General features: G+C 38.4%; 1 protein-coding gene and 3 non-coding genes across 4 annotated transcripts; all 4 read right to left on the reverse strand.

Annotated features, from left to right (window-relative positions):
• Positions 1–37: 37 nt before the first annotated feature.
• On the reverse strand, positions 38–111 carry trnat-ugu (transfer RNA threonine (anticodon UGU)). Its single transcript has one exon. It is a non-coding gene; the product is annotated as a tRNA-Thr (tRNA).
• Positions 112–917: 806 nt separating this feature from the next.
• On the reverse strand, positions 918–991 carry trnat-agu (transfer RNA threonine (anticodon AGU)). The gene has a single exon. It is a non-coding gene; the product is annotated as a tRNA-Thr (tRNA).
• Positions 992–2,462: 1,471 nt separating this feature from the next.
• trnat-agu (transfer RNA threonine (anticodon AGU)) lies at positions 2,463–2,536 on the reverse strand. The gene has a single exon. It is a non-coding gene; the product is annotated as a tRNA-Thr (tRNA).
• Positions 2,537–4,937: 2,401 nt separating this feature from the next.
• On the reverse strand, positions 4,938–7,596 carry LOC141339405 (uncharacterized). The gene is made up of 2 exons (XM_073844956.1): positions 7,512–7,596; positions 4,938–6,137 (listed from the first exon to the last, which is right to left on the reverse strand). The coding sequence occupies exons 1-2, from the start codon at positions 7,594–7,596 to the stop codon at positions 5,065–5,067; spliced, it is 1,158 nt and encodes a 385-aa protein (XP_073701057.1). The 3' UTR covers positions 4,938–5,064.
• Between the last annotated feature and the right edge of the window lie 16,241 nt (positions 7,597–23,837).

A 23,837-nucleotide genomic window follows, 5' to 3' on the forward strand; every position in this document is an offset into this window, starting at 1 on the left:
GGAAAAGTTTGCGCTTGCTGGACTGGAAAACCGCCCAAGGCACCGCTGGGATTTGAACCCAAGATCTTCTGTTTACAAGACAGGCACTTTAACCAACTAAGCCACGGCGCCACCCCGCACGTAAAGGGGTGGGGAGGGCGGCTCAGAGGATGCATGAATCAACACTTTGAATGTCCTGCTGCCTCCACTTGATGCAAGACAGTGATTGCCATACCTCACTGAATTGGTTCTTGGGCATGTTTTGCTACCTTTTAAATATGATTGACATTTTTTTTTTTTTTAAAGGAAAGGAAAGGAAAGGAAAGGGGGTGAGTGAGGCCAAGTATGGTGACCCATACAAGGAATTTGTGCTCTGCATTTAACCCATCCAAGTGCACACACACAGTAGTGAACACACACACACCGTGAACACACACCCGGAGCAGTGGGCAGCCATTGCTGCGGCGCCCGGGGAGCAGTTGGGGGATCGGTGCCTTGCTCAAGGGACTCACCTCAGTCGTGGTATTGAGGGTGGAGAGAGTGCTGTACATTCACTCCCCCCACCTACAATCCCTGCCGGACCTGAGACTCGAACCTGCAACCTTTGGGTTACAAGTCCGAATCTCTAACCATTAGGCCACGGCTGCCCCCTGCAATCAATGTACACTGAGAACAGGAGGCCTCAAAATGGTTTCTGCTGTCTGAGGGCAACACTCTTATTATGGCCTTAGTATGGGCTTAACAAAATTCCAAAAAGCACAAATCTGATGGGACTCGAACCCACAACTTTTGAATGGCCTCATCTGGCAATCTAGAAGCCCAACACGCTATCCATAGCAACAGAGAGCACGTCCAGCTTGGCCGAGTGGCAAGCTGTGCACTGAGCAAGCAGGTCTGTTCACAACTTAGGCACACTTGCTGGACTAGAGCTCAGCCCAAGGGACCGCTGGGATTCGAACCCAGAATCTCCTGTTCACTAGACAGGCGCTTTGACCAACTAAGCCACGGCGCCAACCCGCATGTTAGGCGTGGGGAGGGCGGCTCAGAGGATGCATGAATCAACACTTTGAACGTCCTGCTGCCTCCACTTGATGCAAGACAGTGATTGCCACTAGTGATGCGCGGGTCGCCTCATAACCCGCGGGCCCCGCGGGTAACCCGCGGGTCGGGTTGGGGCGGGTAAAGAAACTGTCACTTTATTTACGGGGCGGGTTGGGGCGGGTCATTAAATACAAAATAAAAAAATCAATGTATGTTGCGTGCAATTCCCTATAGCCTATATTACATATTTGGGAATATCTATTTTCATATTTTATTAAGTTCTTTAATAAGGTTATCAACACGTCACGTCACGAAAGCGCCAAGCAGCTCCCGCTGCCAGCCACAAGCGCATCAAGCGAACGCACATTCAGCTCTGCAGGCCTGGTGCTATGCGTATTTAAATCTCCTCTGATGCGCATTATCCTGCATTAGCCAAAATCATGACAGTCAACCACATCCAGTCATATGTGAATGAATGTAAATATTCGCTAAAAACACACAATAAAGACAGCAATGATGTAGTCAGGACTGTGGCGCCGGCTTGCTTTGAAATGTATTTGGTGATTGCGCCCGCTGCGTTTCCTGCACCCTAGTCATTTTAAACAGTACATAATAACGAAAACAATATCTTACAAATAAAAAGAAGCAGATTTTCATGATCAGAACTTCCTTAAACCAGTGAACCTTTAAACCTTTCAGTCCAAGGATCCAGTAAACGAATGCGTTCAAACAGAAAGTTCAAAACGATATTCACAAATGAAGCATATATACCCACATTTCTTCCGGCACCACTAACGTTACACCACTGATTCTCTTGTTATTAATATGATTTGATTTATGGTTCATATTCATAATCGTACAGTATTGTTGCCAGTTTAAAGGGCGAAAAGCACTTTCAGTTTTCATTTGCATTACAATGCATAGTATGTTTATTTAATTGTCGCGGGTGCGGGGCGGGGCGGGTTGTAAAAATAGACACAGTACTGCGGGGCGGGCTGGGGCGGGCCAAATAATTTCATAATTGCGGGACCCGCGGGTTGAAAAAAACCCCGACCCGCGCATCACTAATTGCCACACCTCACTAAATTGGTTCTTGGGCATGTTTTGCTACCTTTTAAATATGATTGACTTTTTTTTATTAATGTTTGCTGAGAACAGAAGGCCTCAAAATGGTTTCTTCTGTCCGAGGGCAACACTCTTATTATGGGCTTAGTACTGGCTTAACAAAATTCCAAAAAGCACGAGTCTGGTGGGTATGCCAGGCTGTGCCACTGAGGGCTTTTCTTACAGATTTGTGCCCATCCAGCTCAGCCGAGTGGCACGCTGTGTGGGCAGAAAGACAGGTCCTCAGGTCTTTGCACAATTGAGGCACGGTTCAAAAATATACAGCGTAGTTGGGGTCTCCCATCCAACAGTGAGGTCAGAGACAGCCACCGGTGGAAAGGCACCGCTGGGATTCGAACCCAGAATCTCCTGTTCACTAGACAGGCGCTTTGACCAACTAAGCCACGGCGCCAACCCGCATGTTAGGCGTGGGGAGGGCTGCTCAGAGTATCAAATCAGCATATTAGATTTCTGAAGGATCGCATGACACTGAAACCTAGAAAAATAATGATGCTGATTATTTAGCTTTGCATCACAGAAATGAATTATTTTTAAAATTATATTAAAACAGAAAACATTGTTATAATGACATTTCACAAAATCACTTTATTTTTGTATTTTTATCGCATAAAGGCAGATTTGATAAGAATAACAGACATTTGATCAATACTGTAATTGATTCTTTTTGCTTCATAATTTTTTTTTTTATCTGCTATAAAATCTTAAAATATGGTCCACCCAAAAAGTTCAAATTCTTTTATCTCTCTCGTGTTATTCCAAACCTTAATGGCTGTGTTACTTTTTGTATTCTTTCTATATTTTAAATATGACATATTATGAATTAAATTTTAGTTTTTACCATGCACTTCATCATCTATCAATCTTATTTGATTCTGGTGAGCCACACATTTTAAATGTAAAATGCATTGGTTTAGGTTGGCTGGTTCAGGATGGGCCAATGAACTTGGAAGCTATTCTGGTGGTAAACAAAAGTGGAGAGAAAGAGAACTTGACACAGCCTGATAAATGAAAACCAGACAACAAGCACAACTGTGAACTGTGTGGCACCCTCTCAAATGATGAATGTGATTTTATTCAGATTTGACTATTAAGCAAAACGTTGCATTTGTAATGCATTGTATTTAGATATTTCGTATCTAATAGTGTTATATTAAGACTAAATTTATGGCATGAAAATCTGATGTGAAGATTCATAAACTACAGATCAACTATCAAAACAAACCTATGCCCTTGTGTGATGATTCAGCAAAACATTTAATAATAGGCTGTTATTTACAGTTGCAGATTCCAAGGATGACTATGACGCAAGACACCAAGTTCCTGTCTTGGATTTGTACTGAAATGCAGCCCATATTTCATGTTTTTTTTTCTGGCATGACAAGGCCCTTGAAGAGCTTCACCTCAACATTCAGGTAATCTTTACCTGTCTGAAGGCTGTCATCAGACGTGGCCACTGCAAGCTCAACTCCCCATCTGTGATATACTGTTGAGGTATATTATATATTAGACAACATATTAATTTGCTTCACTGGAAATCATTTTAAAATGTCAAGTAAATGATGACAATTTTCATTTTTGGTGAACTATCCTTTCATCAGTTTCTTTAATTTGAAATAAAGTTTCTGAGCTAGCTTGAGATTAAATGTGGGTCATGTTCTTTGAAGTTATATAGTTCTCCACTGTAGTCTTCAAGCTTTGCACATGTAGCTCTTCAAAGTTAGCCTGAAGTTGTTAATCAACACATGCACATAGTTTCACAAAAAATACATACAAATTCTCATTAGATCACATTGCACATACACAACTAGTGCATCTAAAAAAAATAGAATATCATGAAAAAGTTCTATATTTGTTGCAATTTAATTCAAAAAAGCAAACTTTTTTTATTCTAGATTCATTGCACACAAACTGAAATGTTGCTAGATATTTTTTGATGTATTATTCTGATGCCTGGGCTTCAAAAACGCCTCAGCAGTGCCACAGGATTATTGCCTCCATGTCACGCCGCATTGAAGCCGTAATTTGTGTAAAAGGAGCCCCAACCAATTATTAAGTGAATAATTAAATCTACTTCAGAGATCTTGAACATTTCTGTTTTGTATATCTTTTTGATCTTTGGAAAAAATATTCAAATTTTTTGAGGGACAGATTTTTTGTATATATATTTTTAGGTTGTATCAATCTGAATTAAAACTAAAAAAAAAAAAACCTCTTGAAATATTTCAGTTTGTTTGCAATGAATCTAGAATATAAGAAAGTTTCCTTTGAATAATTAAATTACAAAAAATAAATAACTTTTCCATGAAATTCTAATTTTTTGAGACACACTTGTACACATGCAAACAGAAAACATATTTAAAATGCATAAAAAAGTAAAAATAAATAAATAAAAATCACAGGAAAAGGTTATATAAAATACATTTTCACTACTAGTGTTTATCCAGTTATGGCCAGCTGCATTATTACCTTATTAGACATTATAAACTCACATCCCACACAGAATATGTTGTCTTTTGTCCTATTGTCATCACACACTGAACTGCCTAAGTCTGATTGGGACCATGGGTCAACCAAAATAAATGACCCAATGTTCACATGTTGGACTTACATTTAATACATTTTATCTTCATGAGCTGCAGGGTGTAATTTGGATTTGTCTGTGCATGTTTTGTTTTACTTTTAAAGGTTTGGTGCCCATCCACTTCGATTATATGACTGACAGACTGCACCGGTTTTAGTCAAAAATCTTCGTTTGTGTTCTGCTGAAGAAACAAAGTCACCTACATCTTAGATGCCCTGGGGGTAAGCAGATAAACATCAAATTTTCATTTCTGGGTGAACTATCCCTTTATCATAATTCCATAGCTGTAGATGTGTGAAGAAATGAGAAGAGGGTAATCCAATGAATCACTCTGTTGTCTAAACATGATTTTGCAAATGGTTTTTCAGGTCATTTTGATATATGAAACTCTCCTCACACTGAAGACACTGGTAAGGTCTCTCTCCTGTGTGTATTCTCATGTGAACTTTTAGGTTTCCTTTAACCGTGAATCTCTTTCCACACTGAGGGCAGGTGAAAGGTTTTTCTCCAGTGTGAACTCTCATGTGATTCTCAAGGTTTGCTTTTTGTGTAAAACTCTTTCCACAGTGATGGCACATGAAAGGCTTTTCTCCAATGTGAATTTTAACATGATCCCTTAGGTGATTCATGTCTGTGAAACTCTTTTCACACTGATGACATTTAAAACCGTTCTCTCTTGAATGAATCCTCATGTGATTATTAAGGCTTAAATTATTTCTGAAACACTTTCCACACTGATGGCATGTGAACGGGTTCTCTCCAGTGTGACTTCTAATGTGAATCTTCAGGTTTCCTTTAACCGTGAAACTCTTTCCACACTGAGGACAGATGTAAGGTTTCTCTCCAGTGTGAATTCTCATGTGGATATTAAGGCTTTCTCTGTATGGGAAACATTTTCCACACTGATCACATGTGAAAGGCTTCTCTCCAGTGTGAACTCTCATGTGAATCTTGAGTTTTTCTTTTTGATTCCAGGTTTTTCCACACAGTTTGCAGATGAAAGGCTTCTCTCCAGTGTGAATCCTCATATGATTAGAAACGGTTGATTTATGTGAGAAACGTTTTCCACACTGACCACATTCAAATGGCTTCTCTCCAGTGTGAACTCTCAGGTGACTCTTAAAATCCTCTGTTCTTAGGAAGCTCTTCCCACAATGTTGGCAGGTATAAGGTTTCTCTCCAGTGTGAATTTTAATGTGGACTTTAAGGTTTTTGTTTTTACTAAAACTCTTTCCACAATGTTGGCAGAAGAAAAGACTTGTAGTTCCAGTCTTTTGAGCTCTTTTTTGAGAGGAAGTTTTTTCAGTCTGTGAAAAACTAAAAGATTTTTCTCCAGTTATGAAATCATGTTTTATATCTTTCTCTTCCATTTCATTCAGATCTTGACTCTCCACTTTTACTGTCACAGTGTCTAAGGCAAAAAAACAAATGCATGTTAAGCCCAATTGAATAGCATAACACTATGCTATCCGTTATGGAGCGGAATTATTATTCACATTTTGAGTTTGTGTTATGCACCTTTACATAGACATATAAGCATGCTTGGATGGCTAGAAACACTTTTAAAAATTTACAGATAATGTACTCACCCTCTTGTCATCCCAGATGTTCATATCTTTCTTTCTTCAGTCATAAGGAAACTGTTTTTTTAAGTAAAACATTTCTGGATTTCTCTCCATATAATGGACTTCTATGGTGCCCCTGAGTTTGAACTTCCAAAACGTAGCTTCAAAGGGCTCTAACTGATCACAGCCAAGGAAAAAAAGAAAATCTAGAAAAATGATGGGTTATTTTCTGAATTGTTTTACAATTTATATACTTTTTAACCTCAAATTCTTGTCTTGTCTAGCTCAGCAAGATGAGGGTTTGAGATTAAAAAGTATATAAGTTGTAAATGTTTTTCGAAAATACCCGATCATTTCGCTAGATAAGTACCTTCTCCTCGTCTGGGATCATTTAGAGCCCTTTGAAGCTGCATTTTAGAAGTTCAAACTCGGGGGCACCATAGAAGTCCATTATATGGAGAGAAATCCTGAAATGTTTTCCTCAAAACAAAAAAACACCATTTGTTTACGACTGAAGAAAGAAAGATATGAACATCTTGGATGACAAGGGGGTGAGTACATTATCTGTAATTTTTACTATAGTACACAAGTTGTGTGTGGTACTATCTAAATTATTCTCAAAATGTATTCTGTTTGTAAATGTAAAGTAAAAAACAGCAATAACTCACTGGATCATATACAAGCTAGTCTCAGTCTGTCTGAAAAAATAATGTCGCTAAAGGTTCATTGAGAGTTTGTTCCTCAAATTTACATTGTGTGTCTTAATATGAAGAAGATTCCACACATCTGCTGCTACTACGTGAAGAAGAGAAGAAACACTCATCCTAGACCAACTTCTGATGATACATACATTTACAACTGAGCTGGACAGAAGATCAAGGTCATAACAGAGGTTTATTATTATTATATATATATTTTACATATTATTATGCGTTATTATAAACATACTGGACATGTTATCTGCTCTTTAAAGCTCTATAAATCAAGAACTAATGTAGACAGCATGCAGTGAATATAGCAAGCTGTGTCAACTGGAGAAATGTTTCATTTTACTAGCAGACTGATGTTTTTGAAGCTCTGAACATTGTAATATCCAAGTTTTAGTATTACACAAATAAAATGTTGAATTACTACACAAAACATTAAGTTTTATTAATTTCTGTAGATCTGGACATTTTAATAATGATCAAATGAGTTCAGCTTTGAGAATGAAAACCAACCTGTTTGTTCCTCAGTGTCTTCATGTTTGACTCTGAATGTTTCTTCAATCTTCACGTCTTCACTCTCCTCTTTAAAAAACGCCATCTTGACAATTGTGTCGCGTGGATCTCAGTTTTACCAGGAGTTTTTCTGTGTGATTGAACACTTTGTCCTGTTTAAATTCAGAATAATAATGAAAAAATAAACTGAAATGAATAAAAAGGACACACAGAAGACTCCTATTTGCTTTAAGTTTAACTTAGTCTTTACTGAAATAGCATGCTACATTTAAAGTATTACAGGTTCATTAAAAAATCATTACCCATGCTGATTATTATTGTTATTTTCTATGCATTTCCAGTTTTGGTCAGCAGCGTGTGTTGATTCGAAACAGTGAATCATTTTGCGAATCAACTGATTCAATTGACTCGGAATTTCTCAAAGATCCGTTTCTCCATCAGTGACTGAATTCGTGTTTATGATAAACTGGTTCAGATATAGGGAGCGAAATCAGATGCACTGTTTCTGAGCGCTTTATTCACACAAAATAACCTTAATAAGTTACACTCTGTAATAATTCATTTCACATTTTTATAAACAATTCTCTCAACGAGTTGTTTTGATTTAAACACTTTAAAAGTTTAAAAACACTCACTTCTTCAGCCGAATCACAGACGGGAGCGCAGCGCAGCCTTATGACGTCTTCACCAGGCCAAAATAAAAGTCCTGTTCGTTAGAGTATAGAATTTATTATTAAAGGTCTTATTTTTAAATGCAAAATCAATATCTTTTCATCAAATTACAGGACTATAAAGGCAATAATATTTGGTTCATAACATTTATTTGGTTCAAGTGGATTTCATTAAAGGTCCATACAAATGTAAAGGATTACATTAAACGTGGATTTAAAAAAGTTGATTTTGACAGTCTGTCTGAATGGAAATCTTTAATTAAAATGCTTATATATATATACTATGTTAATAAAATGTAATTTACATTTCCCCAGATTGTCTTTATTAAAAAGATATAGTATATAATATCTATAATTTCTTTTTATTTTAGATTAAAGTATTAAAGGTATTAAAGTACCTTGGAGATTAAAGTAACCACAGAAATAAGCAAATAGTTACTTAAAATAGATGTGTGTTCATAACAATTACTGCAAAATATAATTATGCTGGTCAAAATTTAATCATAGCCTAAGAAAAAAAAAAAGCAGATAGATAAAATAAAAAAAAAAAAAGAAATATTTTGCTTAACATGATTTTACATGTGTATTTATAGACATATTAAGTGTCACATTTTGTCTTTATTGATGCTTCTGCTTAATTTCTTTAATTGGTGTCTTTGTTCCTGCTGATCAATATCTGAGTTAAATGTGAAAGCAGTGTCTGAAGGTGATACTTTCCCTGATCTCTGTGATAATTACTGTTATTATGCTGATAGTCGCTGAAAATCTGGGCAAATTCCTGTAACTGCTGTACATTAACAACCTTAATGTACTGTTTTATTCCAACAGCAAACAAGGGCATTTTTTAAAAGAAAAAAATATATATATTACTTTTGTGTGTCATATGTATTCAAATGTATTGCAATACTTATGTATTGTTGTATGTGTAATACGTAGATCATAAAACTAAACAAATGGCGTAAATATCTCTACATTGAAGAAACATAGGTTAGCAAAAATGGAGACATATGGTCTATTTGAAACCCCATACAACAAAGTTTCATGTGAGCACCTGACAACTGGACAACATTTAGTGTTATGAATGTGTTTATTTGTTCAGACATGTCATAGAAAATGACTACAGTAATGCAACATTTAATATCAGAATTACCTGGAACCCTTGTTATTTAACACATATTAGATATTGCTGACACTTTCTAGATTATTTAATAAATTGATGAAAGACTATTTGTAGCAAAGTTCGATTATTATTAATATTAATAGTGCAAGTCTGGAAGTCTTATGTTTATTTGATACTGATATCACATTTATTTTGTTTGTATGAAGGCTCAAAACAAATAAAAAGGGAACATTAATTTTTTTGTACCATTTTTGCTAAAATATATCGTTTTATAGAAGGAGGTTTCATAGGTTTGGCAAATCAGTTTTTTAGAAGTTTGTATAGACATCTTTTGGGGGCGCTCTTGGGAGTCTTTTTAAATTGTTCACGTGAGAACTTGCACGCCTGACCTCGCGTTGTTTCCATGTCACTTCTCGTGTGTGTTTGGTTGTGAGACGATTTGCGGACCGGGACAAAGTTGTCGGCGATTCTTCCTAATGTAAAGTCATGCAGTGTGAAACCTCCTGTCGCCGATCCATCTTGCAGTGTGAAAAGATCTGTGACGCGATTGCTTTGAAAATCGTGTAGTCTGAACTCGGCATAAGTTGTCTTTACAGGTCAACAGCTTGTGAACATCTTTACAGCACAGCAGGGCTTATTTTCAGTCCCAGGAGGGCAAGAATGGACTCAGAAAACTTTGAGAATCAGCTCCTTGTCAAGCTGAATAAAACACAATGCCACTTTAGTTAGATCAGTGGTGCAATACTGTACTAGCATACTCACCAAAAGTATAATTAATGGCATGCTGACTAATGAAATATACACTGACAAAAATACTGATATAACATTCTTCCTGGAGAAATGCATGACCGAAACAGAGTTTTGTACCCTTATGCAGCTGTGACTGTGACTGAAATCGATGTTTCTGATACAAAAACCTGTTACAGTAAATCTGATATGGCCAGTTTATTTTTTATGCAACAAGACATTCAGATACAATATAGTGAAAGAAAACTCATGTGAACCTGTGTTTAATACAAGTTTTAATAAGCTTTAACTTGTAACTTTACAAATAACCCTTAAATTGAAACAGCCTGCTCTGAAATGGTGTTATTTCATTTGGTTCTAAAGGAAACTTTTTAGCTTTAAGGTTTTGAGCTCATGATAATTTTAATAGACTAAGTGTCACGTGAGATAACAGGGGGTCTAGGTCCAGGTGCAGGTAAGGAGTTTTAATATAAATAAATAAACAAAACACAAACAAAAGGCCAACACGGCACACACAACTTGAATACAAACTAAATAAACAGAACTGCAAACAAGGTCTAGGCAACAAGGTCCGGGAACACTGAAGACAGCAAACAGAGACAACAACAAACCATACAGAAGACAATGCAGCCAGGATGAGTAGTGGGAAATGAGTGTTCTTATAGACCAGATGTGATTGTGAACAGGTGTGCGTGTAATCAGTGATAACGACTAGACAGGAGTGTACAATTAGGGATGTGTGTGCAAGGAAGGGAAAACAACGACCTCAGGTGGCTGAGGGGAGCCCCACAGCCCAGATCATGACACTACCCCCTCCCCACGGAACGGCTCCCAGACGTTCCACAAGTCTGGAGGAACGGGGGAAGGCAAATCAGGGGGAGGGACGGCGGGCCAGGCCCGTGCAGCGCAGTCACCGCCGCGTCCGGAGCAGAGAGAGCGGTCACCGCCGCGTCCAGAACAGAGAGAGCGGTCACCGCCGCGTCCAGAACAGAGAGAGCGGTCAACGCCGCGTCCGGAGCAGAGAGAGCGGTCACCGCCGCGTCCGGAGCAGAGAGAGCGGTCACCGCCGCGTCCGGAGCAGAGAGAGCGGTCACCGCCGCGTCCGGAGCAGAGAGAGCGGTCAACCGCCGCGTCCGGAACAGAGAGAGCGGTCACCGCCGCGTCAGGAGCAGAGAGAGCGGTCCACGCCGCGTCAGGAGCAGAGAGAGCGGTCACCGCCGCGTCAGGAGCAGAGAGAGCGGTCCACGCCGCGTCAGGAGCAGAGAGAGCGGTCACCGCCGCGTCCGGAGCAGAAAGAGCGGTCACCGCCAGGTCCGAAGCAGAGAGAGCGGTCACGGCCGCGTCCGGAGCAGAAAGAGCGGTCACCGCCAGGTCCGGAGCAGAGAGAGCGGTCACCGCCGCGTCCGGAGCAGAGAGAGCGGTCACCGCCGCGTCCGGAGCAGAGAGAGCGGTCACCGCCGCGTCCGGAGAGAGCGGTCACCGCCGCGTCCGGAGCAGAAAGAGCGGTCACCGCCGGGTCCGAAGCAGAGAGAGCGGTCACCGCCGCGTCCGGAGCAGAAAGAGCGGTCACCGCCAGGTCCGGAGCAGAGAGAGCGGTCACCGCCGCATCCGGAGCAGAGAGAGCGGTCACCGCCGCGTCCGGAGAGAGCGGTCACCGCCGCGTCCGGAGCAGAAAGAGCGGTCACCGCCGGGTCCGAAGCAGAGAGAGCGGTCACCGCCGCGTCGGGAGCAGAGAGAGCGGTCACCGCCGCGTCCGGAGCAGAGAGAGCGGTCACCGCCGCGTCCGGAGCAGAGAGCGCGGTCACCTCCGCGTCCGGAACAGAGAGCGTGGTCACCGCCGCGTCCGTAACAGAGAGAGCGGTCACCGCCGCGTCCGGAACAGAGAGCGCGGTCACCGCCGCGTCCGGAACAGAGAGAGCGGTCACCGCCGCGTCCGGAACAGAGAGCGCGGTCACCGCCGCGTCCGGAACAGAGAGAGCGGTCACCGCCGCGTCCGGAACAGAGAGCGCGGTCATCGGCGCCGTCTTGGGAACATTAACAGCGGATGATTGATGTGTGATTGAACAGTGATGATGATTGATGTGGCTGTAAACGTGGTGTAACTGAGAACGCGATGATTGGCTTACATTGAGTAAATTTCCATTGTTTGCCAATCAGAGGCAGAGTAGTGCGGGTGTTCACACACAAGCACGCGCACGTTTAGTCGCACACACCGACATCCAGGTGTCACAACGATGGCAAGTCCAACAAATTCAAAGGTAGCTTTTGAAAACCGTAAGTATAAGCATACTTTTCCCTCGCTGAGGTGAAAGGCAAAAATATTTATGTAACGTGCAACTTATGCAGGAAAAAAAGAGTCTCTCTGCATTAGTGTACAATGTTTTATATTTATTTTACAGTTATACTAATTAGATTTTTTAAGTAATGCAATAATTACTTTGACTGGTAATTAGTTACTTTTATAATGATGTAACTCAGTTACTAACTCAATTACTATTTTTGAGAAGTAACTAGTAACTATAACTAATTACTTTTTTAAAGGTATGTGCCCAACACTGGTGATAACGACTAGACAGGAGTGTACAATTAGGGATGTGTGTGCAGGGAAGGGAAAACAACGACCTCAGGTGGCTGAGGGGAGCCCCACAGCCCAGATCATGACACTAAGTGCCTGACTATATCATTCTGTTAATAGATCAGTGTGCTAAGAGTAACATTAGAGTCTTTTCACATATTGTTGATTAAGCAATTGTGACAAAAATGATAACGGGAGAGTCTTGCGACAAAAATGATAACGATAGCCATAATAAATCATAGTACTTTGGATACTTAAGTACATATGAAGGCACATACTTTAGTACTTTTAGTCAAGTGAAATTGTAAAGGGAGCATTTTAACTTTTACTGGAGTAATATTTTACCTAGTGTATCTCTACTTTAACTCAAGTAGTTGGTTTGTATACTTTGTCCATTGCTGGTTTGGAACGACATTAGGGTGAGTAATTAATGACAACATTTTAATTTTTGGGTGAACTATTCCTTATATAATCAATGCAGAAATCCAGATATTAAATCCAAAAAGGGTTCACAAACTTATTCTTTCCACTGAGCAAAGGGACATGGTACTGTATTGTACTGTGTAACATTATTTAAAAGAGAAACTGATATCAAATGCAGCTGAAACAAGTTACACCTTGAAGTAGGGAAAACCACAGAGTGGCATAAAGAAAAATTGATTTTTATCTAGTGGTATTTTGGAGCAATCACATGACTGTTATAAAACAGCAAACAAGTTATGGCACCAAAAAAAAAAAAAACAATTTAAATAAAAAATATGGATGGCTTTGAAAGCAAGACTGAATTCCCAATGCGTGGTGGTGCCCGAGACATAACACATTCATATTGCATCTTAAGCATACCACATTGACTACCACATCCTAAAGGTTGGTACAGTGTCCTGCTTCAAACCTTTGTATACCGTAATTACAAGTTCCTTGACTTTGACGAAAGCTTTGTGGCATTTCCCTGGCCAGCCAACATGTTGTCACCTTTCCCAAAAGCTTGAGATTTGAAACTTCTTTACAAAAATAACAAGAAAGATTAACACGTTGACATAACTGTTTTGATTGTGGCTGACTCTGCATACAGTCTAAACAATAATAGTTTAAAGCTTTTCCCTGAGGGCACAGCAACTGCTTGGGCACGCATCCATGTGGTGCACAGATTTGGATGCCTTGAGGGCAAATGGCAGTCTCTGATGAAAAGGAATGACTTAAGGACAAGCAACATAAAATACATTGTCACAGCATGTATTGTGCTATACAACTTCTGTTAGAACTTCAATCTGCAATTCATCAAATCCCCAATACACTTAGAGAGCTGTGAAATACCTGAGCAGCCACAGGAACAGATCAATGATGATAGCATTCAAACTCCACTCCATGAAGTTATATCCGCAAGGCTTTAGAGGTTTTTATTAATCAGTTTTCATTAAAACACTGACAAGAAATCCAGCACAGCAAAATTCCAAAACAATTCAGTGGTGACACCATTTCAGGAATACCTCCTGACAACATTCACCAAGTTCTCAAGACAGAACTTCTGCAACACTTTCGCTACTGGGCAGCAGCCATATAAAACAGTTCTAAACAAATAATTCTTACTGTACAAGTTGTACTACAAATACTTTACAATGAAAATATTAAATTGTCAACTTCTGAAGACAAATCTTCCATGTTATTTCAAGTAAATACACAACATATTACAGCTTAATTTAAACAAAATGACTTTTTGTGCTTTGCATGGTGGGTAAACACGGTACTGAAAAGGAAAAGATAGAAAAAGGAAAGGATGTGACGTATGGCCAAGTATGGTGACACATACTCGGAATTTGTGCTCTGCATTTGCATTTAACCCATCCAAGTGCACACATTAAATAATAAAGACACAACATCTCATTTCTATAATGACCAGCACAATCTATCAAGCGCAGCACAAATTACCGCCTGCTTTAAGGCATGCTTTTTTGGGTGTTAAATAATGGCAGAACCAGTAATTTGACAAGCACAAACATTGGTAAAATGTGTTACAGATTCATTTTAATACTCTTCTGACATAAATTTTGCGTCTGAATAGAAACTCCTACATATGGATATTCAATCAGGTCAGGCACATACAGTAACTTTGTCTACACCTTTTCAGCCCTAATTCTACTCTGCGCGTATTTAGTAAATCCTGACAGTACTATTTCAGCACCAAAAGATGGTTTTACGCTGATGCAAGCTGTAAGTCTGGCCCATAATCAATGAAATATTATTAAATGACATACTTTACTGACATACATATGCCCTCCAGAATCCGCTCCTCCTGAACTCTAATGGGGCTATAGTACCCTAATTTCCCCCAAGAAAAATTGGGGGGCCATATGCATGAGTTTCGTGCTCTGCCATGGCTTCCTGAACTGCCTGATCCACCATGGCTCCTAGGACTGTCTGTTCTGTCATGGCTTCCTGAACTGCCTGAACCACAATGGCTCCCTGAACTGTATGTTCTGTCATGGCTCCCTGAACTGCCTGATCCGCCATGGCTCCCTGAACTGCCTGATCCGCCAAGGCTCCCTGAACTGCCTGATCCGCCATGGCTCCTAGGACTGTCTGTTCTGTCATGGCTCCCTGAACTGCCTGATCCGCCATGGCTCCCTGAACTGCCTGATCCGCCATGGCTCCCTGAACTGCCTGATCCGCCATGGCTCCTAGGACTGTCTGTTCTGTCATGGCTCCCTGAACTGCCTGATCCGCCATGGCTCCTAGGACTGTCTGTTCTGTCATGGCTCCCTGAACTGCCTGATCCGCAATGGCTCCCTGAACTGCCTGACCCACAATGGCTCCCTGATCATTGCTCTTCTAAATGCTCGATACAACAGTTACTACAAGCTTGATACTATTGATTTTTCTAACAAATGATGTTCATTGTATGTATGCCTGAAGAAGAAGTAGTGTACTTTGAAACGTCGCGAATACAGTTAACATCGAAGTAAAAAAGAATTTTCAGTTTGAATGCGTAAAATATCACTATTATGGCAAGATATAGAGAAAACTTTAGATCTAACAACACTTACAGCCAAGATACGAGATTCACGTCAAGACCATCAGACGCAGAACCGTATTTTTGTCACATAAACATGAACACACACACTCGTGCACAAGGCTGGCAGAGGAATGGGTTAGGAATGGACTTTGATCTCGGACGAGATAATTCAGTGTTTTTCAACCACTGTGCCGCGGTACACTAGTGTGCCGTGAGAGATCGTCAGGTGTGCCGTGGGAAATTATTCAATTTCACCCAGGTTTCACATTGAGTAGGTAGATATATTAAAGATCAAAAAAGACTGTTTTCATTGTGTTTGTTTGATTCCTATTCAAGACACTTTGATAAGAATGACTATATATTGTTAATTGCACTTTTTATTTGACAGAAGAAGGAATATCAGGGCTCGAAATTGCGACCATTTTGGTCGCATATGCTCCCAAAATTTAATCTGCGCGACCTCTAAATATATTTGGAAGCATTTGTGCGCGTGCAAGAAATTGTTGTGGTGCGACTTGTTTTCATTTCTTTACAAAACTTTCGTTAGCCTAACTATTGCACAGTCTGCTGTGAGCTGATGCAGTGACAGCCTCACCGTTCTCTCTCCAATATTACATAACCAATTAAATGTAATCTTTTAATTCTTATCTTAAATTCTGATTTGAGATATCAGCCGTCAATCACTCCGTCACTGACACTGAAAATGTGCAATTGGTAGAAGTGGTAGATGATGAGGCTCAAGGAGCTGAGGAAGTTGTAGAATTAACGGAAGAAAATGACGGTCGAATTGATAGTGTGATTTTGAATGATGAAAAACTAGAAACGGTTGTAAACAATAGTGAAGATGTGGAAATCCTTAGGCCTTCAACAAGTGGAGAAAATGGTGCTGGAAAAAACGAAATTGAGGATAACTGTAATGCAGAAATGAGGGATGATGATGTATGTTCTGAGATCTCAGACATTGGGTCACAAGTGATGGAGGACACATATTCGTTAGAGGAAATTAATGGAGTCCTTGACGCAACATTTGGCAAAACTGTTGATGTTAAAGAGTTCTTTCCGGATGTGGAAAAATTCATAGGATCAGTGTTGTTGTTGCAAAGAACCGTGAGCTACGAAGTCTTGGATAAAAAGAAAAGATTTCGGTTGAAAAAGAAGCTTACAAAATTAAGAAGAAGTAAAGTGAAAATGTAAAAATAGTTATGAATAAATCACAGGTGGCATCCTTTACTCTGTACTTTTTTCTTTCTGTTTCTATCTACTTCTTATTTCTCTTTATGGATGTGTGGAGAGTGGGATCATTAAATATTAATGGGGGTAGAGATAAGAATAAATTAGTACAGATTTCAGAATTGTTGAGAATAGATAAGGTCAATGTTTGTTTTTTACAAGAAACCCATACAAATAAAGATAATGAAGTTGAATGGAGATTATGGTGGAAAAGAGATTTTGCCTTGAGCCATGGGACAAGGAATAGTGCTGGAGTAGCTATTTTATTTTTTGAAGAAGTGAATATTTTAAAGATAGAAGAAATTGTTAAAGGAAGATTATTATTAGCTCAAATTGAGTATAAGGGAATTGAATTTGTATTTGTAAATGTATATGCTCCTAATAATGGTCCAGAACGGCTGAAGGTCATTGAAAAATATGATGATAATGTTTGTTAAATACTTGGAGGTGATTGGAATTGTACAACAGACTTTATTTTTGACAGAAATGGTGAAGAACCACATAATAAGTCTAGTGATGCATTAAAACAAGTTATTAATGAATTCCAATTAACTGATGTGTGGAGAACAAGAAATGAAAGAGTAAAGCAGTACACATGGTTAAAAGTAGTAGATGATAGAATTAGTGGTGCAAGACTGGATGGGTTTTATTTTAAAAAGACATGGAATAATAGGGTGATGAATACATTTATTAGACCGAATGGTTTTTCAGATCATCATATGGTTACAGTAGATATAAATCTGAAGATGTCATTCAAATCCAATTATTACTGGATTTTTAATGTTAGGTTATTACAGGATGTTTCTTTTTGTGAAAAATTTAAATTATTCTGGAATATATGGAAATTGAAGAAAAAAAACTATGAAAACCTAAGTCAATGGTGGGATGTGGGAAAAGCTTATATAAAAATGTTTTACCAAAATTATGCTTTTTATTCATAAGCTGTATTGAAAGCTACAGTGAAAACTTTACAAATGGACATTGAGTCTCTGGAAAAAAAAATTGAGAATAATAATGAGGTTGGACAATGTAGTGGGTTAAATAAGAAGAGACAAGAACTGAGTTTTTTTCTACATGAACAAGCCAAAGGGGCATTGATAAGATCAAGATACTGTTCTATTAGGGATATGGATGCTCCAACTAGCTTCTTTTTCAATCTTGAAAGGAAAAAAGTCCAGCAAAAGATGATGTGCCATCTTCGTCGTGCAGATGGATCAGTCACATCAGATCCTACAGAAATGAGGAGAATGGCAGGAGACTTTTACAAAGAACTATATAGAGCTGAGAGTTGGGGCACTGAATGTATTGAAGATTTACTTAAAGATTTACCTCAGCTTGAAGAAAAGCTGAAGCAGGTTCTGGATGATTTAATTACCTTTCAAGAGCTCACAGAGGCCATGAGGCAACTATCTAAAGGCAGATCGCCTGGAATTGATGGATTACCGGTGGAATTTTATCAACAATTCTGGGATTTAATAGGACCAGATTTATATGATGTATTTTTAGAATGTATCAAATGTAATCTACTTCCAATAAGTTGTCGTCGAGCTGTTTTGACATTGCTTCCAAAAAAAGGGGACCTTGGACTGTTAAAAAATTGGAGGCCAGTTGCTCTGTTGTGCTTGGACTATAAGATTTTTTCTAAATGCTTGGCAAATAGACTTAAGCACTGTTTACATTTACTGATCCAAAATGATCAAACATACTGTATTCCAAAGAGATCTATTATAGATAATTTATTTTTATTAAGAGATATAATTGATTTTAATCAAAATAATAAGAATGATTTGGGAGTGTTATCGTTAGATCAGGAAAAAGCTTTTGACCGTGTGGATCATGCATTTCTATTCAAAGTGTTAAAAAGTTATGGATTCGGTGATGGTTTTATTTCATATGTATTGCTGTTGTATTCTAATGTGCATGTGATGGTGAAAGTTGGAGGTGGTTTAAGTGGTCCAATACCTGTGACAAGAGGCATATGGCAAGGTTGTCCAATTTCTGGACAACTATATAGTCTGGTTATTGAAACCCTATTATGTAGGTTAAGAAAGAATTTAAAAGGAACCTTAATTCCTCATGTTAATGGCTACTCTAGAGTGGTTTTATCAGCCTATGCAGATGATGTTACAGTTTTTATTACAGGTCAAAAAGATATTAAAATTTTAACAAATACTATCAATTTATATGAAAGAGCCTCTTCTGCTAAGGTTAACTGGACAAAAAGTGAAGGATTTATAGTGGGTAATTTGGAAAAATTTCCACAGCTTCCAGGAGGGTTGCAATGGAAGAAAGATGGAATAAAGATTTTAGGAGTTTTTTTAGGAAATGAACAGTTTAAAAAAAAAAATTGGGAGGGTTTGAAAGAAAAGGTGTCTGCCCGTCTGTTGAAGTGGAGATGGCTGTTACCACAATTGTCGTATCGAGGAAGAGTTCTGGTAGTAAACAATCTGGCTGCTTCTATTCTGTGGCATAGGACTGTTGTCATGGAGCCACCGGAAGAGTTGATTTCTAGCATACAAAGGACAATAGTCAACTTTTTTTGGGATGGACAGCATTGGACTCGTGCTGCAGTTTTGTACTTGCCAGTACAGGAAGGTGGCCAAGGACTGGTGGATGTGCGAAATAGAATTCGTGCTTTCAGGATACAAGCTGGACAAAGATTTCTATACGATAATGATGTGATATGGGGGAAAACTGCAAGTGCGATCATGAGGAGAGTTGGTGACTTTGGACTTGATACACTGTAAAAAATTTCGGTTTTGAAAAATCGTGGAAACTGACAAATAAATCTTGACTCAATTAATTGCTTGCCAATAATTATCCCCAAACAAAATAATGCATTGAAGAAATTTTAGCTGAAGGTCTGAAGTTAAAATTAAAAATATATATTCGCCAAACATATTAAAATGTGCTCAGCCAATCTACCAAGCAGAAGTGAAAAATCTGTTTTAGCCGAACAAGCTTTGCAGCAGAAAAGGCCAATACGCATGCGCATGAGAGAAACCGTTGGTGGTGGAGTGATTGAATTCAAATTCCTGTGAGCGGGAGATGAACGAGAAAGCTGAGACGATGCTGAGGGCGACAAAACATCATTTACAGACGGATTTTCTATCCTTAAAGTTATGGTGAGTACTGAGCTTTGTATTTATTAAGTCATGAGTCACGTACATTACATTATATTTTGCCGAATAACTGTGAATTCACGCCTTTACCTCTTGGGTAAGGTTAGGGATGTGCGACATAGAACGTTATCGTCTTTGATAATTTTGTTTTATCAATGTGGGCTTTCACATTATGCTGTATATCGCAAAAACCAAAAAACAAGCCTGACAGAGTGCACTACACGAATACATTAACGTTATGTGTGATGAAGATTAAGTTAGACTTGTGAGGAAGCGCGTTTACAGTGCGTTTTGTCACTGCATGATTGATTAGTCTATTAAAATGCATGTAGATTGAGCACGTATGATATGGGGAGGCTGAGAAAATATATTTAAGTAATTTCAAAATCGGTATCACGCGAAGAGTGCCATGTTTTCCGCCAAAAAGCCGCATGATTGCAAATTTGATATTGGTTTTATACAACAGTTCAATAAACAAGAAGTTAATATTAAAGGACTTGCATTTTAGACACAATAATGCCTGTTTTTACTTTATTTCGCCAAAAAAATCTTTCCAAACACAGCCAGGGCACTGGTTTGCTTGTCTGTGCAATATGACGGTGTTTGATTCTGAATGAATCAATCAACTGTTAAATGATTCGGTTCAATCGCAATGACTCACTTATAAACATGGACTTACTGACACCTACTGGCGGTTTTAATTTCACGTTTAACATAATTCCAAATATCAGCATTCAACATTTTATGTTTAAAATATCTAAATATTATTTTGCATGTGTAAATGAGGGTTAAATGCATTCATGTCTCTTTGAGCTGAGTTAATCATGTGTAAAAACATCTCGTTGTCACATCAGATGCTACAGAAGTCCATAAGATACATAATAACACACTCAGCAAGACATTGTTTAATGATCATTTTTGATAATATCCCAGAAAATATTAAGATATATTTTTTATCAATACTACACACCCCTATCTCACAGTTACCCAAAGTTACTATTTATTCAGCTAAATTATTTTTATCTCACTGTATAATGACTATATACAATTAATGAGACACAAGGAATAAGTTTCTGCTATAACTTTTTTTTTTCCATTAGTTTAACCCACCATTGCCAGGTCTGAGCTCAAGAGGCACCGTTTGGTATAGAAAAGGAACCATTACAAATTTCACAGTGATTATTTATCTTTAGTGAATCTTTGTTTCATATTAATGCCAAATACTATTAGTTCTTAGATGTAATTTGTCAGGAGTTGCTTTCTTGAGAGCTGCCATGAGACATGGCTTGGATGTAGACTGCTAATTCTAATGTAGACTTAGTATTGACATTGCTATTTTATACTTTGTTTTTGCAGAATACAAAGCCATTGGAGAACCACACAACTGCAATGAAAATGGACCTTCTTGAAATGGTAAGCAGTGGCACTTGCACCTCAACGGCCACGTCAAATGTGCTGAATGTTTGGTCAACTTAAACTGGGAACTCTTCCCATAACACCTGTTGTGCTTGTGGCATTGTAAGAAGAATGGCCTCTACATTAATATTAGTCGGTTTTGTTCTTATTTATTCCGAGGTCACAGTAGCCGCCAGATCCAGTCTGTACCCAGCCCAGATGGTGGATCAACACCTAGAGACAACCTCTACAGCCCTGAATGTCAGCAGAGACCAAATCAGCTACAGAGACGGATCATCAGTAAAGAACTCCTCACCTAGACGGCTGTTGGCGCAAGACCATGGGAACCAGATGAGACCTTTGCAAATCTGAGTTTGCTGCAGCAACGAACTTTGGCACTATTGACACTATTGTCTTATTTAATACTGTAAAGTTGCTTTGACACAACCCGTATTGTTAAAAGCCCTGAATAACTAAATGCGACCGATTGATTGAATGTCTCCGTTGTCCTGGAAGAGGAGGTGGAGCTTGACAACTTAGGAAATGCATTTATTGTACTCTTTGGATTATTGTATGCACTCATCGTGAGTACTGCAAGGACTTAAATGGATAGTTAACCCAAAAATGTAAATTCTGTCATTAATAACTAACGCTCATTTCAATCCAAACGCATAAAAACCTTTGTTTATCTTCAGAAAACAAATTAAGATATAGAATATAAATTTTGATATAGAAATTAGAAATAAAAATAGAGTTTTACTCTATTTTTACATTTATATGGAACGACATGAGGGTAATTAATGACAGAATTTTACTGTAAACACTGCTTGAAGTAATCTCCCCATTACTTAAATTTGATGGTGTTTTTGACATTTTTTAATATATGAATGTATTTTACACTTAATGTTTAAGTAGGTAAGATGCAGTTTCATGAGCTCACAATACCTTTTGTGATATTGGTAATATTCAGTGGCAATACTCTGAACATTGGTTGAAGTAATCTCAGATTAATTATTACATTTTATACTGTAGAAAGTTTACTGTGTATTTATAATTTTAAAGAATTTTCATATTATGTTGAAGATTTCATTAAAAAATGATTAAAATGTGGCAATGTATCGTCATTTAATATTTTTTTCCTTTTCTTTTGGTACAACAGGGAATAAACAATTCAGTAAGATTGTTTTAGCAATATACATTTACCGATATACATCTTTGAATTAGGTGAAACAAAAAATGTATGCGACCACAATTTAAAATATTTAATTGGGCCAATAACATCGTTTGGTAGACTTATTTGTTTTTCAATTGGCTCAATATATTATTTCTCATTGAGCCAATGTTAACAGACTGTTGCCACAATTGATAAAATTCAATTAGCAGAATATCCAATTGGGCCAATTGAAAAGTTTAGATGTGATCAGTCACTAAAGAATTTTGAGTTTGGGGGGTCTGAAATTTTTTACAGTGTAAGCAACTATTTTTAATGAATCTTGAAGGGATGAACTTATCTAAACTTACAGTGTTTTATAGATCGATGCTTCAAACATGGAATAGTGTTATAAGAAAAGAACGGGATGTGGTCAATTCAGAACATTGGGCACTGGAGGAACCACTTTTTTTTAATCCACTGATTCAAACAAGGCTGCTGTCTTCTGTGACTGTACGGAATTGTCTATTGAGAAATGGAATTGTGAAGCTGGGTCATTTATTGAATAAAGAAGGGTGGAAATCTCTTGAAGAACTTAAAGAAGTAACAGGCTTGAGATCGTTACGTCTTGTGTCAAAATTAAAGGAAGAACTTCATAATGCATTACCAAGTGGATACAGGACGTTTATTGCACAAAGACTTGAGAGTATCCAAGATATGAGGAATAATGTAGAATTTCCAGAGCTGCTTATTTCTCCGGCGATAAAGGAAGATGAAGAAGTGGTTGATTCTATTTTATTCGGTCAGACTTCTGATTTTTGTTCATTTAAAAGTGTGGCAAAAAAAGAAATGTATAATATTATTGTAAAAGCAATGCATCAAGATTCATTGAGGAAACAAAAAGTTTCAAAGTGGCCAGATCTGTTGAACCCAGAATTCCTAATAAGAGACCGGTGGAGGACCCTACACAGCAAAAAGGCCAGAGTTAAATTAACTCTCCAGGGAGTTTATATGAGTCCACTCTCAAAAGTGTTAAGTGTTAAAATCAGAGAGTTAAATTAACACTGAAGCAGAGTTAAAGTCAATGAGATAATTAGTAATTAATTAAGCGATGATTGATCATTATTGAAGACACCTGATGTTAACAAGCACAATCACCAAAGGAGAAAATCACATTTTTTAAGAAACCATTACAGTGGTCAGTGTTTGCATTAGTTGTGCTCTTGAACTTAACGTTTGTAAAATCTCAACTTGTTTGGCTGCTGTAGCAGTGTTATAACAGCCAGACAAAAGGCAATCAGGTTTT

The sequence above is a fragment of the Garra rufa genome, chromosome 1 (genome assembly GCF_049309525.1).
Source record: "Garra rufa chromosome 1, GarRuf1.0, whole genome shotgun sequence".
Lineage (NCBI taxonomy): Eukaryota > Metazoa > Chordata > Actinopteri > Cypriniformes > Cyprinidae > Garra > Garra rufa.